Genomic DNA, 26,049 nt, shown 5'->3' with positions numbered 1-26,049 from the left:
AGCTGTGGAGGTTTGGCATCTTTCCCATTTCCCGTGTCACGCTGTTCCCAGAAACAAGGGAAAATATCAGAAAGTTTGACTCTAATGTGTCACACAGGAGAGTAAAAATAAAAGCTACGACACCAAAATGTTTATTTAAAGGTCCAGTATTCTGCTCCTTTGCAGCAAATTAATGGAGGTCTATCCTCTTCCCCGCATTTCTGTTGTTATTTCAAAATAATGCAAAGATGGTCCATTTTCATCATGACTGTTTAACTCCTGGTTTTAGCCCTGATCCATTGACCACGCCCCCTTCAGGAAGAAGACTCTCTCTGCATCTGTGATTGCCAGCACGGAGCAAAACAACTGATTTCACCACAGCTAAGGAACAAGGATTTTCTGCTGCTTCTAACCATTTCTCTGAGCGCCGATTTTAAATGGAAATGTCGCCTAATTCACACGATAAAATTAGACCAAAAAAACAACAAAAAGAATGAAAATGACAAAAAATGAGACAAAAAACAACAAAAAGAGATTGATTGTCGTCTATAGAAGGACATTTTCTCATAAATTAAACTTGAATTTAGTGGTTTATTACTGGATACTACAGTAAAATGTGCCCTTACTTGGATTATTTTGTAAAAACAGAGGCAGAAAAAGAGAATAAAATGGGCAGTAATGAGTGGAAGAGTTCTATTTCTGCTGTTATTTGTGTAGGTGTGAATGCTTCAGATATTTGCATCTGCTTGCGTGTCGACTTGCAGCTACAAAGGTAACACTGTGATCACGGTGTCGGATACGGAGGGGGATATTTTAACAGATCTGCATCGCTTCATGTCAGAGTTTCCGGTGTTAAACGAGCAGACAGTCGGTGCTGTTTGGACAAAGATGACGTCGATATTTAAATCTGAAATAATAGCTACTCTGTGGTGCATTAGGCGTAGACTAGTCAAAAGGATATGGCAATTATAGACATTAGTGACGTATATATCCTGTTTTTATGGAAATAAATCTGCAGTATTGATAGTTTTTTTACTCTGGATATTTAACACACAGGGAAGGCTCTATGTGGTGAAAAACATCTGAAAGACATTTACTACAGTGAGACAAATTCCTAATAAAGATGATTAACACATATTAATTGATTAACAGAAAAATAACATCCAGCATAACAACATAATGATCGACCGGTATTGGTTTTATTCAGGGCTGTTGCTGATGATTAGTAATCAGTAAACACCAATAACCAATATTTAGAACCAACATACATTAGATATAATGTTTTAACAGCATGTGAGAGCAGAAACCTGTCAGTCATAACTAGAATTCTTCATTAATTAGTGTGACTATTGCTAAATATGTAAATTAGAAACAGAAGTGATTAAATTAGGACACTCTCGACTGATATTGATCAGTTTGATTAGTTATGTATGTCTCTGTTCTTTCACTTTTATTGCCCACTATGGTTAATATCTTAAAACATTATTAATTATTGCTTTCCAGACTCTGTTTCAGGTTAATCTGTAGCTGCCTGCTAACTTAGCCGCTAGCGGTTAGCATAGCATTAGTCGCTATGAGAGAAGCCAACTTCCTGGTTTCTTGTTCAGTTTTTCTGCTTTAGAGACATTTCTGAGACCACAGACAGCAGGTTGGATCCGATTTAATGTATCAGTTGGCCAAATACACACACCGATAATGGAGAAAGTGCCAAATATCGACCACGATAATCAGCCAGGTCGATTTTTCAAGTAGAATTTTTTTTTTATAAAATGCTGCGTTTCTTTGTCAAATTAAAGTGAACTGAAAATCCTCAAGTTTTGGGTTTTTTTTTTACACATTTTATGGTATAAACCGTTCAAAGGTTCGTTATAGCTCTTTATGGTTTAATTTAGGAGAAAATGTCTTTCCATAGACCACAAAAACACACAAACTTAACTATTTGAGAAATGCACCAAAAAAAACTAAATTCTATTTTTATGGTCTTTCAGGAAGCATCTGACTGTTGTATGTAGTAGTGAAATTATTCAGAATTATTGAAATAAGCTACCAAAGAACATGCATTTTAAATTAATTGCTCTGTTTTTGCAGAATCACTGTCGAATTCCACAGCAGTAAAAGATAATCTGACAATTAAAGCACATACAGAGATAAAGGGAAAGCGAGGATGAATATTGTTCCATATCTGTAGATGAAGTGGGCGACACGGTTTCTAAGTGGAAGAGGGAAAAAACGGAGAGTGTGAAATGCTATTTCAATGCACACATACACACACACACACACACACACACACACACACACACACACACACACACACACACACACACACACACACACACACACACACACACACACACACACACACACACACACACACACACACACACACACACACACACACACACACACACACACACACACACACACCCTCCTAATCACTTTACATCTGTCAACAATTCACCGAGCCTGTTGCTACGGACAACCTGTGTTTATCTGCAGGAGTACAGGTAAAAAAGAGCTGAAGAAAAACCGCAGATAAATCTCCTTTTTCCCTCCTTGACGTCTTCTTTGCTGCACACCTAGGTCTCTGCTCATCTCGTGTACACAGACTTTCTGCAGTCTCTGTTAATCAGCTGTTTGACAGCTGTGACAGCTCTCCCACTATATATTTTTCTTTTTATTCCATCTCTGTCTTCTGTCGGATCGTTCTGAGGCTTTGAAGTGTCTTTGGTGTCTGGTGAGTCATCTAAACCCTGACGCCCTGTCTGGAGGTTAGCGGGCCCGACCCAGCGTCTCTAAACCTTAAAATCTGGACTTAAATCAGATTAACGAGGGAGGAGAGAGGTGGAAATAAAAGGAAGGTGAAAGAGAGAAAGAAACAAGAGAGGACTGGAGCAGAGAATAGGAAGAAAGTCTGCAATTTCTGCATGTTTTCATTATCGTGTTCCCACACTAGAAGCTTTCCTTAGATGCTATCAGCTGTTTTAACGTGTATTTGACAGTAAAAGCAATCATATTTTGAGCTAAGTAGCTTTTGAATGGTTTATACCATAAAATGTGTAAAAAATCAAAAACCTAAGGATATTCACTTCACTGTAATACTCCATATGAAAGCAATGGCCTATGGAAAGACATTTTCTCCTAAATTAAACCATAAATTAAATACAAAAACTGAAAAAAACAACAAAAAGATTGAAAATGACAAAAAAATAGACGAAAAAGCAACAAAAAGATTGAAATTGACAAACATAGACAAAAAAGAACAAAAAGATTGAAAATTGATTGAAAAACGAGACAACAAAACAACAAAAAGAGACAGATGATTTTAAACGGATTGACAGTACAGACGTTTTTAAAATCTGTGTGTTTGTTGAGTTTGTCAGACAACGTTGCGGTAATAAAATCTTTATTTTAGTAGCTTGAAAATGGCAATAAAATGGAATGGGCTGCATTTCATTCACTACGTTAATTCTCATTCTGCTGTCTGACAGCAGAAACTGGAAAATATCTAAATAAAAGCAGCTTTATTGGGAATTTGATTTAACATTTAACGCATGTTTGACGGTAAAAGCAAACATATTTCGAGCTGTAAGTAACTTTTAAATGTTTTATACCATAAAATGTGTAAAACTTCTATTATATAGATATAAATATAAATATTCAGTTTACTATAACACTCCGTATGACAAAGTAAAGCAGCATTTTTGAAATATTACTGCTTACACAGACCTGGCTCATTATAGTGTTCATTATTTTTAATTTTCTCGATTATCTGTATCTGTATTTGGCCAATTATTGATCAATTAAATCTGATGCAGCCTCCTCTCTCTGACTGTGGTCTCAGAAAAAGCTGCAAAAACTGAACAAGAAACCAGGAAGTTAGACTCCGTCACAGTGGCTATGGCTACGCTAACGGCTAAGTTAGCAGGCAGCAACAGATTAGCCTGAAAGAGTCTGGAAAACAATAATTACTAATGATTTTATATATGGACCTTAGGACCTGTCTTTAGTCACTCTGTGGTCTCAGAAATGTCTCTCAAGCAGAAAAACTGAACAAGAAACCAGGAAGTTAGCTTCCATCGCAGTGGCTAATGCTATGCTAACAGCTAGCGGCTAAGATGGAAGGTGGCTACAGATTAACCTGAAACAGAGTCTGGAAAACTATAATTAATAATGATTTAACATCTGGACCTTAGTGGGGAATAAAAGTGATAGAATGGAGAAAGACATAATTAATCAAACTGATAAATCTACAATCCTAATTCAATCAAGTCAGTTTCTAATTTACATGTTTAGTAATAGTCACCCTTATTACTGAAGAATTCTAGTTATGAATGACAGGTTTGTGCTCTCACGTGCTGTTAAAACATTCTATCTAATGTATGTTGGTTCTAAATGTTGGTTATCAGCCTTTATTGATCACCAATAATCAGCAACAGTCCTGAAAAAACTCTTAACAGTTGATATTATTCTAAGTTAGCAGGCAGCTACAGATTAACCTGAACACAGTCTGGAAAACAATAATTAATAAAGCTTTAAGATATAAACCTTAGTGGGCAATGAAAGACTTCTATCAAAGTCTGAGCAGGACTTCTGTCTATTCTAGACGGTAGATCAGGACGTGTCATGAACATTTCTGTTGGTTTGCCTTCATGTGGGCGTGTTCATGGTGGTGGACAACAGAAACCCAACAACAAACCGGGATCTTGCCCTGCATGACTGCACTCAGCGACACTTCACACGCCGTCCCCGACTACTGTTACCGCCGCTGTGACACGCTGCGTCTCGGGTGTCAAACAGCGTGAATGGACGAGTGTCTCTGTGTAATTATGCTCATAGGAAGGCAGCATCTGTCCCGTTCTTCCCCCGTCTCACCTCGCTCTCCTTGTTCTCGTACTTGTTGGCGTTCTTGCCTTGGCTCTTCCTCCTCAGCTTCTTCAGGTCTGACTGGGACCTCTCCAGGGAGTCCTGTTTCACCTTGTGCTCCATCTGGTATCTCTTGAACGTGGCCTGGATCGGAGACACGATTCATGTCAATGCTGGGAAAAACAAGATTTTTAGAATAGCTGAATGGCAGAATACTTTGAATTTTCAGGAAAGTGGGGAAAGTAATCAGTTGAGTATCACAACATAATCATACCTCAGTTTGCAGTATACATGGTACACAGCATTTTTTTTTACCTTAAATCTTCCTTTACATATTTTAGTCGATTCTATTGTATATTAATTACATTTATTTTGCAGGGTTTTTTTTTTTTGTCTTTTTTCAATCATTTTCAATCTTTTTGCTGTCTTTTCTCATTTTTGTGTCATTTTCAAACTCTTTTTTTGTTTTTTTGTCTCATTTTTTGTCATTCTCTATTTCTTTGTTGTTTTTTGTCTAATTTTTGGTCGTTTTCAGACTTTTTGTTCTTTTTTTGGTTTCATTTTTTTTGTCATTTTCAGTCTTTTTCATGTTTTTTGTCTCATATTTTTTTTTGTCATTTTCAATCTCTTTTTGTTTTGATTCATGTGAATGCCAGGAAAAACACCCTGACAAGATTTTTAGAACAGCTGAATGGCTGAATAATTTGAATTTTCAGGAAAGTGGTGCAAAAATCAGTAGAGTATCACAACATAGTCATACCTCAGTTTGCAGTTATACATGGTACACAACACAAATCTTCATATTACATGTAATATATAATTATATTATCTACGTGCACTAGAATAGATGCTATTTGCAATAATAACATCAGCACTTCTATTAATCAAAAAAATCTGTGCAATACCACTGATATGTGCAATAATAATTAAGAATATTATTTATTTATTCAATAAATAAAGTAACTTTATTAACATTTATCCTTTTATTTTTATTATTTTTTTAATATAATTGTATAGAGGATGTCCTTAAAATCTGGACACAGAGAAAAAAAAATATCTTCAAGAAATTAAATTTTTAACAACATTCTATTCAATACATTTTTTTATATTGAATGTAATATATATATTTGATAATTAATCAAATATATATGAAATGTAATAGCCATATTTAATCTGTGGAGGCAAAAAATATATAGAGTTAATAAGATTTCCTAAGTCTCCAGACTTTAGGGACACCCTGCATATAACTATATTATTATTATTATTATTACATACACTAGAATATATGCTATTTGCAATAATAATACTAACAACATCAGTATTTTTATTAATTAAAAATAATCTGTGCTACCACTGATATGTGCAATAGTCCTTAATAATATTTTTAGAATTTTTAAAAATGTATTTATTAGTAATTAATAAGAAATTAGGAACAAGTTTGCACTTGGCTGAATAATTAGAAATTTCAGGAAACTGGTGTAAAAATTGGATGAGTATCACGATATAAATCTTTATTCTTTTTCATAAATCTTCATATACAAACTCATATTTCACTTTACCCAGTATCCAGACTTGTTTCTAGAGCTCATCACTTCTAAAACACACATTATTGCACTAGTTTCCGGTTATTTCATTTGCTATAGCTAATATTTTATCAGTTAATTGTGTTTACATTGACGCCAATTCAAATTTAGCACTTTTTATAAACCATATTATGCTTGTTATTGTGCATAAAACAGGAAGGTTTGTGTTAAACAACACGTTTTCTGCTACTTTTGTGCAGTTGTGCAGACTCACTGTGGACTGCAAACGTGTTTTGTTCTGTTTTTGTTCTTATTGTTGGTTTATTATCTTGGAAATAAGGAATGTTGGAGAAGCACATTACATCGCTTCTGAAAAATGGAGCCTTATGTGTTGTTTTTGCACACAACTCTCATTAGGACAGAAACTGCACTGTTTTTATACTTATCTCATATGTTATAACTAATATTGTATCAATAAATTGTGTTTACAATGATTCCAACTCAAAATGAACCCTTTTTAAACCAATATCATGCTTGTTATTTGTGCTAAAACAGTGAAGTTTGTGTTAAATGCTCTGAATGACCAGTGAACACATTAACAAGCCAGTAAACCAGTTATAAGAACAAAAACGTGTATTTTTTTTTTTTAATGGAAGTGTGTTTTCACAGGGGTGATGCAGGGATTTCTGCTACTCACTGTCATGTATTTGACATCCATGTCAGTCTTCCTCTCCAGCTCGGCTATTATCTCCCGGTGGAACCTCTTAAACTTCAGGTGGAGGGACGAGGAGAGACAGAGGAGAGGAGACACGGTGGTGATTATAAACCTGATGGGAGGATGGAGGGCTGCAGTTTGTCAGCTCAAAGAGAAAGCTGGAGAGCGATCATCTAGAGTGTATCGGTGCGGGGGTGAGAGCCGAGTCCAAGGTTGCGCTTATGAATGAGTCAGAAACAAAGCGTGGGAAAGCCCACGGTCTTCTCTGCAGCGCTCTCATTAGTGCGAGGGTGTCCAAGCTGCAGCGTCTGCGCCCACGTCGGGCGGATCAGTGATTTAAAGACCCTATTACCGAACGCACCCCGATGACCGTCGCATGAACAACACACGGCGTCACCGGAGCCACTCGCAGGCTTTTTCTTCCCTCATTTTCTCCGACCTGAATTGATGCGATGACTCACAATCGGGAGTCCATTAACAAGTCGAGCCACCCACTGATGCTGTTAGCAGCAGCGTCTCAGAGGAGCCAATCGCAACTTTCTCGCCCCAGAGTTCAGCTTTAACAGGTTATTTTCAAACTGGGCTATTATTTATTTCCCAAGCTCGAAACCTGAGCAAAATAATCCTGTGGTTGTCGTGAAATGATCCTCTGGAAGTTCTTAAACAACAGAAATGTCACCATGACACGGTGTCCATTCAATTAGAGGAAGGACAGGAAATGGATTTCAGTCATTTTTCAAATGAAACTCGCGTTCCAGCTGCTCCTGTGTGAGACTTTGCTGCTTTTTCTATTCTAAAATAACAACAAGACATAATACTTATAAAGCGCTTTTCAAGACACTTAAAGACATTTTACAAACTAGACAAGATTGCAAAAAGTTAATAGTATATAGTAGAAAACCAAGCATATGAGTTATAGGCTGTGTTTTAAAAAATGTGTCTGTATCACAAAGCTGAATCCCGTTGGGCTCTAACAACAAAATTAACAAAAAAGGAAATAAAGAATACAGATTTCTCTCTGGAAATGTCTACTAAATATTTGTATTTTCTATATTTTTATAGACTTTATGATGAAAATGACAAAAATGCATGAAAAAATAATAAAAAAAATACACAAAATACAGTGGAGACAGGAGGTGCAGGCTGTGTTTAACAAATAAAAAGTGTCTTGATGGATTTCGTACATCATCGCAAAGCTGAATCCCTATAATTTCAAACAAAAAAATAACAAAATAAAATAAGAAAGACAAATTTTTCTCTGGAAACATCTATTAAACGTTTATATTCTCTATATTTTTACAAACTACATGATTTTTTTAAAAAATGCATGAAAAAATGCTAAAAAAATATAAAAAAATATATATAGTGGTGATAGGAGCATATAGGAAAAGAAATATAAGTTGTAGGCTATGTTAAAAAGGCGTCTCTTCATGGACCTGACAAAAAAATTAAAAAAAAAGGGACATTTCTCTCTGGAAACATCTACTGAATATTTGTATTTTCTATATTTTTACAGACTACATGATGTTTTTTTTTTTAAATGCATGAAAAATAATGAATAAATAAATAAAATATAGTGGAGACCAGAGTTGTAGGCTGTGTTTAAATATTTTTTTTTAAAAGCATCTTTGTGGATTTCTTACATCATCACAAAGCTGAATTTCGTTTGGTTCCGAAAAAAAAATTCAACAAAAAAAAGGTTTTATTTTATGGAAACATCTACTAAATATTTATGTTTTCTATATTTTTACTGACTTTATGATGAAAATTTAAAAAAATGAATGAAAATAAATAAATAAATAAATAAAATATAGTGGAGAAAGGAGCATATGAGAAAAAAATCAGTTATAGGCTGCGTTAAAAGACGTCTCTGTTCATACTTCATCACAAAGCTGGATCTCGTTGGGTTCTGTCAATAAAATAACTAAAATAACAACAAGATGACACATTTCTCTCTGGAAATATCTACTAACATTCATATTTTCTATATTTTTGTATATGATGAAACTTGTAAAAAATGGATGAAGAAATAATAAAGTATAAATGACAGTAGTCTTTATTTGCTGCCCTGCAGTGGAGCCAGTTGGCTGATTAATAAACTCTAACAGCTCCAGCTGGTATTTTCCCACAACGTGTTCAGACCTGCCTCTGTTCTCAGGAAGGAAATAAAACCACAGGTGTTCGACAGTCCAAACCTGCTGTTTCCTCATTCAGCGCCTTCATATACTTTGTTTATTTCATGATGCCAGCTGCTGCAGAGGCAGGTGAGGGAGACCGACTGACCACTAAATGCTGCTAAATAAACTGAGGTTTAGCTCGTTGGAGGTTGGAGAATCTCTGACGAGCACGTTTTGGGTGAGGCGACGCAATTACACAACGATTAGACGACACAAGAATGTGCAGGAAGTGTTACAACAGCACGACTCACATTCTCCTCCAGCTCCAGATGCACCTTCCTGTGGACCTCGGAGATCTCCATCAGCACCACACCTGCCGGGCAGAAAGAACAACGGAGGAGGAAGATGAATGAGCAGACAGGAGATCCGATTGTGTGGTTTTGTTTGCAGTCTTTGCTGAACTCATCTAGACGGTTGTGCAACAGTGTACAATGAGCACAATGTAAATACCGCAGACTGTATGAATGAAAAACCATTAAAGTCAAAAGATTTCCTCCGCTGACATGAATGGAAAATAAATGCACACGCATGAACCAGAAAAACTAGACGGCCTGCTGCTTGCTTAATCAAAAAGAGCTCAGATGGCAGGAGGCCACAAATTGTAACCTTCTGTCTTTGAATGTTGCCCTCAAAAGCAATCAAATTAGGATTATGGAGCAGAATTATTACGTGGAAACTCATAAAATAACATCCTACTGACCTCTCTGCTGCATGTAAGAAGTACCAGAAACTATAATCATGAATTCACAGAATTTCAGGGATTTTAATGACATTTTTCTCTAAATTAAAGATATTTTAGTGAATAAATATGCACATACTGCACTTTAGCATCATGTTGAGGTGCTCGTTTATAGTATTCTGCCTCATAATAGTGTACTTCTTAGTAGATTTGACATTTTTACCTACAAGTTGCTGTCCAGATTAAGACTCTAACGTTAAAAACAAAAACAAAACTGTGAATCTGCACAATTATTTTGCACATTAGTTTCCTTATTTTTCTTAAAACTAGCATGTATGAGCTACTGGACACCTTGAATGTCCACAACAGGATGAATTTATCTGTGTAAATCTATGAAATCAGTGGTTTCCAATGATTTTCTCAAATTAAAAAAACACACATCAGCAGCTTCAACTTCTCAGCATTTTTTCAAAAAGCTTTTTTTTTTTTTTTTTTAAACAAATATTCACAACTAAATCTGACTCAGATTGCTGTGAGTCTGTTCCTAACAGACTGAATATTGCTGCTCAAAGGCCTCTGCATGTGTGTTTGTGTGTTTGGCTGCTTCGATAATCACCTCAGATGAGTGCAGGAACAATGTGTGTGTGCAGAAATCTGCCTGCTGTTCTAGAACTCGTCTTTTGCACAGATGGAGGGTCACTTTGGAGGAAGAAGGACGGGGAATCCACAATGATCAAGCAGAAAAACTCCAGAAAATCTGTGTTGTTGTTTTCATATTGGTTGACTTCTGAGGGAATTGTTTCAAATACGCTGCTGTTCCTGTTGTAGCTGATATGAGAGGACACGTTGAGTAGATGCAGGACATGTTTGACAACGAGAGGACTCCATATAAAAGCAGACACTTGAGGCTGCACGCTATGTTTTTTTCCCAAGGGTGCCTTTTTTCCCATGTAGCAGCAGCCAACAAGGACAGCTGCACAGAGCACAGTAGCGTTAATAATGATGTAACCTTGAGACATTTTTAAACATAGATTTTCCTTCGAGCTTCAGAGAAGACAAACAGCTCCGGTTTGTGTTCAGTAAACCGAAGACCTGGACCATCGTGGTGAAAAGATCGGCCGGCTGAATCAATATTGCTGCTGTGGAGCCACATTTCAGCAAACACTACCAGTCAAACGTTTCTCATTTAATGTTTTTTCTTTATTTTCTCGACTATTTACATTGTAGATTCTCACTGAAGGCATCAAATTCTCTGGATGAGCTTCATGAGGTAGAACCTGAAAAGGTTCTCCAACAGTCTTGAAGGAGTTCCAGAGATGCTGAGCACTTGCTGGTCCTTCTGCCTTCACTCTGTGGTTCATCTCATCCCAAACATCTGGATTGGGTTTAGGTCAGGTGACTGTGGAGGCCAGGTCATCTCCATCATCTCCTTCTTGGTCAGATAGTCCTTCCACAACCTGGAGGTGTGTTTGGGGTCATTGTCCTGTTGGAAAATAAATGATGGTCCAACTAAACCAAACCTGATGGGATGTCATGTTGCTGCAGGATGCTGTGGTAGCCATGCTGGTTCAGGGTTCCTTCAGTTTGGAATAAATCCCCAACAGTGTCACCAGCAAAGCACCCCCACACCATCACACCTCCTCCTCCATGCTTCATGGTGGGAACCATGCATGTAGAGACCATCTAGAGACCATCCGTCCACCTTTTCTGGTCTCACAAAGACACGACAGGTGGAACCAAAGATCTCAGATTTGGACTCATCAGACCAAAGCCCAGATCTCCACTGGTCTAATGTTCATTCCTGGTGTTTCTTGGTCCAAACTAATCTCTTCTGCTTGTTGCTTTTCCTTAGTAGTGGTTTCTGAGCAGCTATTGGACCATAAAGGCCTGATTGGTTCAATCTCCTCTGAACAGTTGATGTAGAGATGTGTCTGCTACTAGAACTCTGAGGCATTTATCTGGGCTCTAATCTGAGCTGCTGTTAACTTTCCATTTCTGAGGCTGGAGACTCAGATGAACTTCTCCTCAGCAGCAGAGGAGACTCTTGGTCTTCCTTTCCTGGGGAGGTCCTCATGGAGCCAGTTTGGTCGTAGAGCTGGATGGTTTTTGTGACTGAACTTGGGGATACAGTCAAAGTTTTTGTAGGTTCCTGGGTAGTTCCTAGATGGTTCCTCATAGGTTCCCGAGTAGTTCCTCGATGGCTTCTTGTAAGTTCCTGGGTAGTTCCTAGATAGTTCCTGGTAGGTTCCTGGGTAGTTCCTAGATAGTTCCTCGTAGGTTTCTGGGTAGTTCCTAGATAGTTGCTGGAGGATTCATTCAAAGTTCTTGAAATTTTCCAGACTGACTGACCTTCAGTTCTTAAAGTAATGATGGACTGTCGTTTCTCTTTCCTTAGCTGATTGGTTCTTGCCATAATATGGATTCTAACAGTTGTCAAATAGAGCTGTCAACTGTGGACCAACCTGACTTCTGCACAACACAACTGATGGTCCCAACCCCATTAAGAAGGAAGAAATTCTACAAATGAACCTTGACAATGAACACCTGTGAAGTGAAACCATTTCAGGAGACTACGTCACGAAGCTCATTAAGAGAATATCAAGAGTGTGCAAAGCAGTAATCAAAGCAAAGGGTAGCTACTTTGAAGAATCTAAAATAGTAAACATGTTTTGATTTATTTCACACTTTGTTGTTTACAACATAATTCCGTATGTGTTCATTCACAGTTGTGATGATTTCAATGAGAATCTACAATGAAAATAAAGAAAAACCATTAAATGAGAAGCTGTGTCCAAACTTGTGACTGCTAGTGTACTTCAACTTCACCTCAGATAACACATCAATCTTTCAGCGGTTTTGCCTCCAGTGGAAAAAGAAAAACAGAAGCTGTGACGTGTAGAAATGTTCTGCCTTGACAGCCTTTCAGCATGATATATCATTATGAGCTGTACATTCATCAGTGGGTAAACAAGCCCTGCCCTGCTCCGTCTCTCCACACCTCACCAGCCACACCTCGACTCACTGCTACTGTTTCAGTTCAAACAACTCGGCGAATAAAAACCAACACATCGTCCCGGTAAATCTGACCCCAGAGAGCAGAAAGAGTGAGGAAGAAAAAGGTATCCTGAAGTGGAAGAAAAGGAATGATCAGTGTGTTTGAATACCAGATATATAAAATAAAAAGACAGGAGAAAGATGCAGTAAAATGTCCCTCCAGTGGCCATCAAACTGTAGAATTTCTCCCCTTTTTGCAGCGATCACACTTACATCTAAACACTAATATCAGTATTGTTTCATAGTCAACCTATGATGGTAGCATCATACTTTTCTCAGCAGTTTGGACAGCATCTGTGTTGTTTCATTTTCATGTGCAATATTTCACTTTCAGGTCAACATTGTCAATATAATGTGCAATATTTCATATTTATCTTACTTTTTCAGGTGCAATTTTCACTATGATGTGTGATATTAATTATTGCCTTAGTATAATTGCCTGCATTACATTTTTTTACTGTATTTTTAGTATTTTATTGTACTCATGTTTTATTGCTTTTCTACTTTTAGTCACTGCATTTCTGATTTTGTGTCATTTTGTTTGTTTTTCTGAGCAATATATTGTCGATGCAATGTGCAAGATTTCATTTTCAGGTGCTATATATCCTCTGTGTGATATTATCTTAGTGTAAGTACCAGCAATACTTTTATTTTTCTATTCAAGCCTTATTTTAGCTACTTATTTTATTTCTGTATTGTTTTGTACTTAAATCTTATTGCTTTCTACTTTTTATTCATTGCATTTCTTTCATTATGTCATTTTGTTTGTTTTTCTGAGCAATATCTTCACGTCAGGTGCAATAATTCATTTTCAGGTGCAATACTCCCTCATCAAGTGTAATATTACCTCACTTTAATTACCAGCAGTACTTTTTATTTTTCTACTCTAGCCTTATTTTAGCTACTTATTTTATGTCAGTGGTGTAATATATTATTGTTTTTCTACTTTTTGGTCATTGCATTTCTTATGCTGTGTCCTTTTTTCTTTTTTTTTTTTTTTTTTTTTAGCAATATCTAGCGTAGGATTTTCCTTCAGGATAAATAAAGTTTTGTCTTTTTTTAATGTCAGTTTTGTGCAGCATCAGTTTCCATATCACATAGCATTTAATTTCATGTAAAATATTTCATATATTCATTTTTCAGTTGGAATATTTCAGTTTCAGGTGCATCATTCTGCCTACCTGTACAACGTTTCACTTTTATGGTCAACAGTGCCAAGGTAATATTTCATTTGCATCTCATTTTCAGGTCCAATTTTTCACTATCATGTGTGATATTACCTTAGTGGCCAGCATTACTTTTTACAGCCTTATTTTAGCTACTTACTGAACTTCTCTATTGCTTTGTAGCTATATCATTTCTTGACTACTTTATAGTCACTGCATTTCTTTTGTGATGTCATTTTGTTTGCTTTTCTGAGTGATATCTGGCACAAGAATTTCCTTTGAGATGAATGAAGCTTTATTTTACCTCATTTTATTTGTAAGAAGAGTTTTCTCAATAGTTTGTGCAACATCAGTTTCCATGTGCAGTGTTTCCTTTCACATGCAATATTTATTTTTTTCATTTCTCAGTTGCAATATTTCAGTTCCATGTGCATTATTTTGATTACATGTGCAATATTTCATGTTTTTGGACAACATTATAATATTGTAATTATGTAATATTTCATTTTTAACTAAGTTTTTTTGTGTGATATTAAATCAGTAAAAAGTGCCAGCATTACTTTTTACTGCCTTATTTTATTTCAGTAATGTATTGCACTTGTACCTTTTCTACTTTTTAGGCTCTGCATTTCTAATGTTATGTCATTTTGTTTGTTTTTCTGAGCGATATCTGGCACAAGAATTTCCTTCAGGATGAACAAAGTTTTCATTTGTAACATTACTTTCCTCAACAGTTTGTGCAACATCAGTTTCCACGTGTAGTGTTTCATTTCATGTGCATTATTTCAGCTTCATGTCTATTACTTTGACTACGTGTGCAAAATTTCACATTGATGAACATTATCAGTGCAATATTTAATTTTCATCTCATTTTTCAGGTGCAGTTTTCCACTATCCTGTGACATTGCCTGTTTTGTCTTATTTTATTTCAGTATTGTACTGCATTTTTACCTTTTCTACTTTCTAGTCACTGCATTTCTCATGTCATGTCATTCTGTTTGATACCTTGAACAAGAATTTCCCTTGAGATAAATCAACTTTTATCTTATCTTAAAATGGCCAAAACCAACTGCCCAAGTTTCATGCATCTGACCTTACAGTCCCCTCATCTCACAATAAGAACCATCTTAAAAATGTCAGCAGGTGTGGTATCCAGCCAAATACCTGAGCAACGGGTGTATTTGCACGTCACATAGGTTGAGTCATGAGCATTTCATTATATCCAGTGTGACATAATTGAGAATGTTTCATGTTACTGATTGTATTAAAATGTCTGAGCTGCGCCTCTTCCCAGTAATCATATGTTTATTGTTGTCGCGGTCGGCACAAAACGTTGCCGGGCAACAGGTGCGCTCCATCGACCGACATCTGAGGGCAAAAGTGTGTCATGATAAGGATAACACCTAAAGCAATCCACCACCATGAGCTAACAAAACCACCCCGACATAAACCCACACAGCACAGACGGGCGGCCTGCAGCGCTGTTTGTTCAGCCGGACTCGCTTTACGTTCAGATAACTCCAACACAAGTCATATCTGACAATCCAGCAGCTTCAGCGGGGGTTACAAGTGTCTGAGTCACATGCAAATCTCAGAATACACAGTTTATAACAAACCAGGAACAGCGTTATCATTATTACGTCTTGTCCTTCTTGTTTCTGTGTCAGGATGAGCTGCTTGAAGAACACCAATAAGTGATTTAAATCAGTTCTCCTTCGCCTCTGGTGGAACATGTTCTGCTCTCTCATCCAATAGGAATAAAAAAAATATCTTATTCCTCCTTTATAATCCATGATGTTCGGATAAATAGGTCATCTGTAAAAACTCAGCCTGAGATGAGGAATCGGCATCCGATTGCAACAGATTTAGCATTAAAAAAATATCATCAGTTCTTTAGCCGGTAGCGCTGCGGCGATCATGAAACAGTTCAATCCACGGCGCTGAACATGTGCAAGAAAATATAAAAAAAGAAAGCTGCCTCTTCAATTTGAGCTGATTCTGAAAACAACATTTTGCTGGCAGCGTCCAAACGGGCCCACAGTTCCCCCGCTGTGTTCGACTGTGGACAGAGTAATCCTGAAAGCCACCTGACGCACCATGCAAACAGGCCTGGATTATGTAAAGAGGGCCTGGTGCCATCTGAACGTTGGCCATTGTGTCCACGAAGCATCTAGGAAGCTCTTTCCTGCTTTTAAAAATAAGGACGGATGAGATTAACTTCTGTTTGGACAATAAAACGCTGCGCAGTCATGGAGGCTGTTTGCTACTGTTGCCATGTTTTTGGCAGCACTTGTAAAGTCGCTTCACACAATAGATCCTGCATCAAACACAGCTCAGAGATGTAAAGAATGAAGCTCCAATACAATGACGACGCTTTACATTTTAATTCTTGCTCAGTGTTTGACCAGAGATGTCAGATACCCGAGTGGCTCAATGAAAGGAAACGTTGACATTTGAACTCTGGGAGAGGAGGAGGAGGAAGAATAAAGGCATTAAAGGAAGGAGGCAGGAGGACGAGGAGCACCGGTGCTCCGGTGCTTCTATAGAGTATCTGGTTTCTGGCCTGTGTGTCACCGGAGCTCAGGTTTCTCACAGAGCAGCTTCACTACAGGCTGCAAATGAAGAAGTGGAGACTTTCTTGTAGGGACAATCTGATTACCAGGCTGGTAGACTATCGTGGCAGATATTTGTCTGATTATTGGTATCATTATTGATAAATTAAATGCACTGCTTTGGATCTGAAGCAGAGACTGCAAAAACTCAACAAAAAAAAGACAAGCTGTTGCCACAAACCAGGAAGTTAGCTTCTGTCATAGCGGCTAATGCTACGCTAATAGCTAGTGGCATGCATCATCTGCCACTGTGCTGAATCACACTCATAAAACATCCATCCAACCAACCAAACATCCAACCAACCAACCAACCAACCAAACGTTGATCCATGCAACCATCCATCCAACCAACCAAACATCCAACCAACCAACCAACCAAACATCCAACCAACCAACCAACCAACCAAACATTGATCCATGCAACCATCCATCCAACCAACCAAACATCCAACCAACCAACCAACCAAACATCCAACCGACTGACCAACAAACCAAACAACCATCCATCCATGCAACCATCCATCCATCCAACCAACCAACCAACCAACCAACCAACGAAGTTAGCTTCTCTTAAAGCGGCTAAGGCTACGTAAACGGCTAGTGGCTCATTTTGCAGCCACAGATTAACCTGAAACAGAGTCTGGACAACAATAATTGATAAAGCTTTAAGATTTGGATTTTGTGGGAAATAAAAGTGATAAAACAGTGGAAGACATAACTAATCAAACTGATCACTTTAAACACTTCTGTTTTGACTTCACATATTTAGCAATAGTCACCCTAATTGGTGAAGAATTCTAATTATGAATGACATGTCCTCTGCTATCACATGGTGTTAAAACATTATATCTAACGTATGTTGGTTCTAAGTATTGGACATGTGTCTTTCTTTACCAATAATCGGCAACAACCCTGAAAAAACCCATATCGGTCAATCACTATGTTATTTTACTTAATCTCCAGCTCACAGCAAACTTAGACTAAAACTCCGTGAATCCAGTTGTTTGCTGCTCCTTATGGTTATTATTAAGTAAATTCTTCTGGGTACTGATAAATTAATTCTAAACAGAGCTGGAAGGTAAAGAAGTTTTGGTAATTCAGTCTTGCGTCAACATCGTTTTTGGGTGTCTCGTTCTCTAATTTTATCTGTGTTTGTGCAAAAAAACAAACAAAAAAAACCCAAATCAGTTTGTTATTCTTTGTGCTTCACCTCATTTATGCAGCTAAAATTCTTCGTCCTTTAAACAGAGTCTTTATTTACAGTATTCTGACAGCTTCCCAGTCAGACTGGTGATGGAGATGGAGATTTGTTAGATGAGATGAAACGGTTGCTGGTGTGTATTTAATCACCTTCTGCTCCACATAATCTAACTCCGACTGAAGCGATGTGTCATGAGGCCACAGTGTGTCTCTGGATCTGTACACAGGGATTAGTGGAGTGTTTCCTCACGTCAGAGCAGATAGTGACTCGGTCCGACCACAGTGACCTGAACCAACATCACACTGTTCTGTAGCGCTAACTGTGTGTTTAGGGCGTCCCCAGCAGTTGGTGTTTCTGGTTTGTATTTTTCAAGAAAGGGGAAATTATCTGTGTTAAACAGGTGATAAGTGGGTAAAAAACATTCCGTCTATGGACACTGACAATAATCAGCAGCTTGTTTGTGTGCATTTTTCATGCTGTGTTCAGCACAAAATGGCAGATTTACAGCTCTGATTACTACCATCCGTCTGCAGCCACCAACAGCGTATGGGAACATGTAGGGATAAAATTCAGGGGAAAGTCAGTTCAGCCTTCTTTAACCCTCTCAACCGACCAGTGGGTATGAAAGTCATCTTAAAAAGAACCGACCGACCGACCGATCGACCGACCAACCAACAGACCAACCAACCAACCATCCATCCAACCAACCACCTAACCAACCATCCCACCAACCAACCAGCCCACCATCCAACCAACAGTCCATCCAACCAACCAACCAACCACTCAACCATCCAACCGACCAACCAACCAACAAACCAAGCATCCAAACAGCCAAACATCCAACCACCCAACCAACCATCCATCCATCCATCTATCCATCCGACCAACCAACCATCCAATCGACCAATCATCCATCCAACCAACCGACTGAAAAAGTTTCAGTATTAAACATTTTTAGTACTTTGGATAAAGTCAGCCTTCATCTAAAGTCTGATTTGCAGAGACCAAAAGAGAAAAGACACAGTTATTCTCATTATGAGTTCATTTGCAGATTAATGTCTTAATTAAAATACTAATTGTCTGCTCTATGAAACAAAGGATAATATGTGAGCTTGAAAAAATACTTATGTAATCAACTTGGAACCTGGAAATCCATTTTTGATTGACAGTGATTAACCGACTAATCAGTGCTGACACTTGGATTCAGAAGAAAACTTGTCTGTCTTCAATGTGACAAGATAAATATCAGTAGACACGAGTACCATCACATCCTCTACCTGAACAAAGCATGCTCATCCAAAACTTTAAATATACATTTTTTGATTCAGACTGGTAAACTTTTCAGGATAAGTGGCAATTTCAACCATATTTGAGAGAAATCCAGAGAAAATCTACTAGTTTACAGGCCAGTTGTCCATATTCTGTTGTTCTCTCAAATCTCTGCAAACTAAAACAAAGACTGTTTCCATCATGGTGAGCAGATGGAGGGACGGAAAGTTGAGATGTGGATTTAACAGTCACATTTTTTAAAATGATAAAAACACAATGAGAGTCTAAAGCAGCCAAAATGAACTCCAACCAAAGTTCTTCCTCCATTAAACTTTCACAGCCACCTATTAAGTCCACACTGGTCCATGTTTTATTCTTTATTTTTTTGGATGGAGTTTCGTTTTTCACGGTGCCAGGACACCAGAACGACACCAGGTGGCACTTCCTATTGTGCTGCTGAATTTAATTAGCAGTTTTGCTGCTAATCAGTAGGGGAGCCGAGAGACGTACAGTGGTTAAATCAAAGTGTGCCACTAGTGGCAGCCAGCTGGGAAGCCAGACGTCTCTGGACTGTAAATTAGGCCGGGGAGTCGCATCGGAACAAACAGGGGACCAAAACAAACCAGTGTGCCAGAGAATTCCCAGTTTAGCCGCCTCACAGTCATACTGGCATCACGCTGGAAACAATCAAAGCTCAACTTCTGATGTGTTTCAGCTACAAGGCACAAGACAGGATTAGACGGCAGCTTCTCTTATTTTTATCATAAATATACATCAGTGAACAGATGGAATTTGCTGCATATTTTGTAAATCGCAAGGAAATATTTTGCACAAACTATCTTTGCAAACTTTTTGATTTTTATATGAGGTGTAGTGCAAACATTTAGGCAGTTATCTTGTATTATTTTTGCATTTATTAAGTTGCTGCATTGATTTTTTTTTTTTTTTGCTTAAAAATGTGCTATTTGTCAGTCTGAACTGAATTTCTTGCAGGTTTAAGGAATTCAAATTAAAGGTTTTTCAGTTTTTAGCCTCATAAAATGGCAAAAGTGCATGCACATACTATAAAGGTTATACTTGTTATTCATAAATATCCCATTATAAATGGTCTTAAATGTAAATGTCACACATTTATTTGTTTAAAATTAAGAAAATCACAAAGAATTTAAATAATATATCATACAGGTGGAGAATGAAGTTTGTATTGATATTTCAATATCAGATTTAGAGTTATAGCAGTTATTTAAATCTAAGTTAAAGTCGAAGTCTAATGTGTTCCTTTGATATTTATGGATATTTTTCTCAATTTTATAGTTTAAATATTTACTTGCAGTCTAAATTCTGCAGTAATCTTGTTTACCAAAGAGGGATCTCTGGTTTAAAACCATTTAACACTCATGTAAAACACATTTTCACTGTGATTCAGAAGGCTTAGAGAGTTCCTCCAGTGTCTAGTTCAACACTAACTGTTTTCGTAGAACCATTTCATCCATTATATAGATAGTTGGTCACATTTACGACAATGTTTGTTATTCCAGTTACAGAGAGCTTCCAGTTATAGAGAGCTACAATCACTAACAAATCAATAAAAATACACAAAACAACTGAAATAAACATCTCAATAGCAGGTTTTAACCATCGCATGGCACCGGCTAACGTTATAATGTCTGAGTCACAAATCTCATGAAAACCATGAAAAAGAACAACATCTGACATCTCTGGTGATCTACATTTTTGCCTTTTCCCACTTAATCTGCAGTCAGACTAAAGAAAACTAAACATAAATCTCATTAGCTGTTTCTGTTGCATCTTCAAGACCTTCAAAAGATAAATCTAAAGACTTAATGGTCATTTATCAGGACAGTTAATGTCTTAATTTGGAATAATTGATTCAAAATCTTTTAAATGAACCACAGATCATTATAGAAAGTCAACAATAAATGCTTTTTGAGACTCAAGAGGTAAAACATCCCAGTTTATTGGAGCAGAGAGCCAGAGATCAGGGCGACATGGAAACTTACCTAATTCTCTGGAGACAGGAGAAACTGCAGCGTTCTCCCCAATCTTAGACACTGCATCAAAATACAACTTTCCTGCCAGGGTCATTGCTGGAAATGATAAAACGGTCATTAATGTTTGTCAGAGTCGTCTCTGAAGCCTAAATATTCTCCTGAATCTGCACCACCTGACCACCCTTCAGCCTTCTAGTCAGCTGCTTCTCTAAACTCTAACTTTTCTGTAAATGTTTATTAACGTAGTGAAACAGTAAAACTCACCGGCCACCGACTTCTCATAGCTCTTTCCCAGGTTGACCAGGTTCCTCAGGCCTGGGTTGAACTGGTCCATTACATTCTGTGTGACGAAAGGAGGAAGAATGAAACCCATACAGTCGAGTTAAATCATGCTGACTGTTCATTAACAGGAGCTATGAGTCTTCTGGCACAAATTCACAATAAAAAACACCCAATGCCTGACAGGTTTTGCAAGAATTAAATGGAAACTTAAGACGGGGAAGCAAAAAGATGAAAAAAGAGACAGAATAGGGTCATTCCATCTCAGTTCACTCAGTTTGACAGATTTAAGTGATTGAGTTGATCATGTGTAGAATCTGGGCTCATAGTACATCTAAGTTTTTGAGTTAAAATCCTTAAAGAACCACCTTCTTTAACGTTGATTTTTTGCATCATGGAGCAATTTTGGAAGTGCCACAACTTGAGAAATAATCTAGCTAGAGTCCTGAAATTTTGCAGACTCATTGATTTGTACATGTGGTCTTTAATGGTACAACCCTGTTTTCATGGAGTAATACAAACCAGTTATATGATGGTGTAGATTTGGTCAAAAAATGTCCATGTTTCTGTCTATTCTGATACTCCCCCAACCATAAAACCTTCATTTTTCACCTTAAGAGGCTGAACCTTTTCCCTGTGATTGCCACTGTACCAGTTCGAAGCATACTTTATAAGAAAAAAATATTAAAACAATGTTTTGTTGCTTTTATGACCAGTATATGAACATGCATTGAGCAGGTATGATGGTGAAACCACTCCAATAGTGTCTAAAATGGAACATTGAAATAATATTGTTACTGTGCTGAAGTCATTTAAAACCATAAAACCTTCATTTTTCATCTTAGGAGGCAGATTTTCTTCCCTGTGACTGTCATGGTGCCAGTCAGAGGTGACTTTATAAGAAAAAATTATTAAAATGAAGGGTTTTTTTGCCTTTATGACAGGTTTATGAGCAGGTACGATGGTGAAATCACTCCAGTAGTGTTCTAACTGGAAGAGAAAAGAGAAATCATGGTTTTCCAACTCACATTGGTTCAAATAACTTTATTTAAATCTGCACCATCATACAACTCGTTTGTATTATCCTTTGTACCATTGAAAACCATATGTACATACCAGTGGTGCTGCAAAATTTCAGGACTCCGGCTGCATTATTTCTTAAGTTATGGCCCAACCAACTGACCAACCGACCATCCATCTAACCAACCAACCAACCGACCATCCAACTGACCATCCATCTAACCAACCAACCATCCATCCATCCATCCATCAAACCAACAAACCAACCAACCATCTGACCAATCGACCAACCAACCAACCAACGAACCGACCATCCATCCATCCATCAAACCAACCAACCAACCAACCAACCATCCATCTAACCAACCAACCAACCAACCAACCAACCAACCATCCATCCATCCATCCATCAAACCAACAAACCAACCAACCAACCGACCATCTATCCATCCATCCATCCAACAAACCAACCAACCAGCTATCCATCTAACCAACCAACCATCCAACCAAAACCTCAAAAACTAAAGTTACATGTGAGCCCAGATTCTACACATGATCAACTCAATCAATACTTTCTAGATGGTCAACTAGGAACTTTTTCAAAAATTTGGTGAATTGAGGTAGAATAACTCAATAAATGAGAGAAACAATGGAGAAATTAGAAGCAGAAGGAGTGAAGCTCTTCAGATTTTAAGATTCTTTCATCAGTGAGTGGAACTATCATCCATAATCACATCGTAGGCTCAGCACTTGTCTCATTCTCTATAATTATGTAAATTATTGCACTCTTTTTATCCATGTCATGTCTAACGGACAGGCTGAGCCGAGGAAAATTTCAGAAAATCACATTAGGATGCCCATGCCAAACTACATTTCATTTTTGTCAGTAAGTTCCATGTCAGCTACAGATATTATCAGTCTGGTGATGATACATAAATATAAGAAATGAGGATTCATGAGTTCAATGCAAAGTTAATTTCTCAATTCTGTCAAAACATCTCAAAAGCTTTCACAGCTCATGAAAAGAGTCAAATCATTTCCATTTCCAAACCCTCTCTGGCTGAAAACAAAGCATTTTGGGAGCCTTGTTTTACAATTGAAGCAGCGAGCCAGAGGTGACGGCTGCTGAGGAGCCTTGCTGTATAATCTTACCTCGCAAAACACACAGCCGGCTAAATTATTAAACCTTTTTTCCTACATTTCACCACACCAATGAGCCGCGGAGTCTGTCCCAAGAGGAGGCCGGGGGATAAAAGCTGCTCAACAGGGCTAAATGCTTCTGAGAAAAGCCCTTTTTTAAAAAAATTCTCTCCAGCTCTTGAAACACACCTGTAGAGTGCAGCATGCAGAGTGTAGGACTGTCTTAAAAGCAGGGGTGTCAAACTCATTTTAATTCAGGGGCCATATACATCCCAATTTGATCTCCAGTGGACCAGACCAGTAAAATCACAGCATAGCAACCTATAAATAAGCACAACCCCAAATATTTCCTTTGTTTTAGTGCAAAAAAAGTACCTTCTGAAAATGTTCATATACAAGGAATTATATTTTTTACAAAACATCATGAACAACCTGAAATTTTTCAAGAAAAATAAGTTAATTTCAACAACATTATGCCTCAGTTCATCATTCACACATTACAACTTAAAGATCACAGAGTGTCTACAAAGGAACAAAACATTTAGTCACAGCTATCTGGAACTGAAGAATATAGTATTTTACTTTAAAAAACGACAAGAAACAACAAAATCAAGACAAAATATTACAAAAATGACACACAAAACGACAAAAACAAGAAACAAACTGACATAAAATGTGGCAAATGACATGAAATAAAACAAAAGAGACAAAAATTAGACAAAAAGTTACAAAGTGACAAAAAATGGACAAACGACACAAACAAGATAAAAAATGACAAAAGCGAGAAACAAAATGACAAAAAATAGACAAACAATGCAAGTGAGACAAAAAGAAACACAAAACGAGAAACAAAAAACATGAGACAAATGACAAAAGTCAGACAAAAAAAACACAAAAACAAAACAAAATATTACAAAAATGAGACACAAAATGACAAAAGAACAATGAACAATCTAGTGTTTTACTTTGTGATCTGAACAACTTGTCATGGTCTAGAAATTATTTAAAATTTACAGTTTTACAAATTTACAATCTGTAGTTAATGTCTTCTCTGTTATTTCAGCTCTTCACAAAGTCTTCCTGCGGGGCCGGATTGGACCCTCTAGAGGGCCGGTTTTGGCCCTTGGGCCACACGTTTGGCACCCCTGCTCTAAAGTGGGGGCTCATTCAGCTGAAATTCCCTTTTCATTGTTTCTCCCTTTAAATCTCAGTGTTCCACAATAAAACAGCTTCCTCAGTAAATACTTGAATAAAGCTAATTAACAGTTGAAATGATGCTGATCAGCCAGGGAGGCACTTTAATGAGGACATGACACTCGCAGGGTGGGGCTACTTTCTTCCAAACCAGTAATTCAGCTCACTAATAGCCAGTTAGTGACACCCAGAAAGCTTCAAGTAAAAACTGCTAATAAAGTGCATTAAACACTGTAATCTGGGGACTGTTAAAGCTGCACAGGGACATGAAAAGAAGGTTAATTAGGACCCTGGGCTGCTTAAATATGCACAGAACTCTACATTAATGACACTCACTATTATATATATTAACTTTCTTATGTATTCTGCTTTATTATCCCCAAAAATGAAGCTTGCTGCCATCTTAGTCTTGAATTTTTCTGCTCAAATGCAAAAGAATACGAAGTAATTATGACCACTTGTTGGATTTTCAGCAGGTAAAAGTCCTAAAAAGTTGAGGTTCTACAAAGGACACATGAGAGTATGGAGGGTTTTTTCATTTTTTCTGTTTCCTCCAGTCGCACCTGTTGTGTTCCCAGCTCCCCAACAAACCCACCTTGTATGTACTTTCTGTGAGCTTGTTCACCTCCTCCGCGCTCCTCGACATGGTTCGACTCTTTACGCACAACCAAGACGAAAGAAAACAGAAAACTACACCAGAAAAGGGTCCAATTTGGTGAAAGAAAAAAAAAACTACGGGCACATTAAATCCCTCATAGCCAGCAGGAGACGCAAGACGCGCACATAGCAAGCAAAAAAAATTAAAAAATGAAAACAAGAGGAAAGAAAAAACGGTAAAGTAAGTCCGGAGAAGGTGGCGAAGAGTCTAGATATCTGCTGCTTCTCTCTGTCCGCGTCACGCAAAAGCTGAGCTGTCAAACTTGTTGTAGGTGGTTAGTTCACTAAAGGGGAGGAGGCCTGAGGAGGGAGGCAGGAAAGGTGGGCAGGAGGCAAGTTTCCTGCAGAACAACGCACAACGACTTCCTGTATTCGATAAAATTTCAAATTAAACCCATTTTTATGGGTCTAAGCTCCTTTGAAAGAGGGTTTAAAACAAATCTAAGGTGCAAAAACCATGATGAATAAAATACCACTGATGTTCAACTTCTTTTTGTGCAAATCTTTTA

The 26,049-nt window shown here is 37.6% G+C and overlaps 1 protein-coding gene across 1 annotated transcript in view; it reads right to left on the bottom strand.

The window, feature by feature from the left end:
• Window positions 1–25,803, bottom strand: part of baiap2l1b (BAR/IMD domain containing adaptor protein 2 like 1b) — a 45,731-nt gene extending 19,928 nt beyond the window's left edge. Inside the window, exons 1-6 of the mRNA XM_055005114.1 lie at window positions 25,479–25,803; window positions 21,515–21,590; window positions 21,260–21,346; window positions 9,509–9,570; window positions 7,063–7,134; window positions 4,852–4,986 (exon numbers count right to left, since the gene is read on the bottom strand). Of these exons, the coding sequence (XP_054861089.1) occupies window positions 4,852–4,986; window positions 7,063–7,134; window positions 9,509–9,570; window positions 21,260–21,346; window positions 21,515–21,590; window positions 25,479–25,529 (483 nt within the window). The 5' untranslated portion in view covers window positions 25,530–25,803. The remainder of the gene's footprint in view (window positions 1–4,851; window positions 4,987–7,062; window positions 7,135–9,508; window positions 9,571–21,259; window positions 21,347–21,514; window positions 21,591–25,478) is intronic.
• Window positions 25,804–26,049: the final 246 nt, after the last annotated feature.

The sequence above is a fragment of the Amphiprion ocellaris genome, chromosome 19 (assembly GCF_022539595.1).
Source record: "Amphiprion ocellaris isolate individual 3 ecotype Okinawa chromosome 19, ASM2253959v1, whole genome shotgun sequence".
Lineage (NCBI taxonomy): Eukaryota > Metazoa > Chordata > Actinopteri > Pomacentridae > Amphiprion > Amphiprion ocellaris.
Note: the sequence above shows the minus strand (reverse complement) of the source record. Positions and strands in the feature narration are given on the sequence as shown.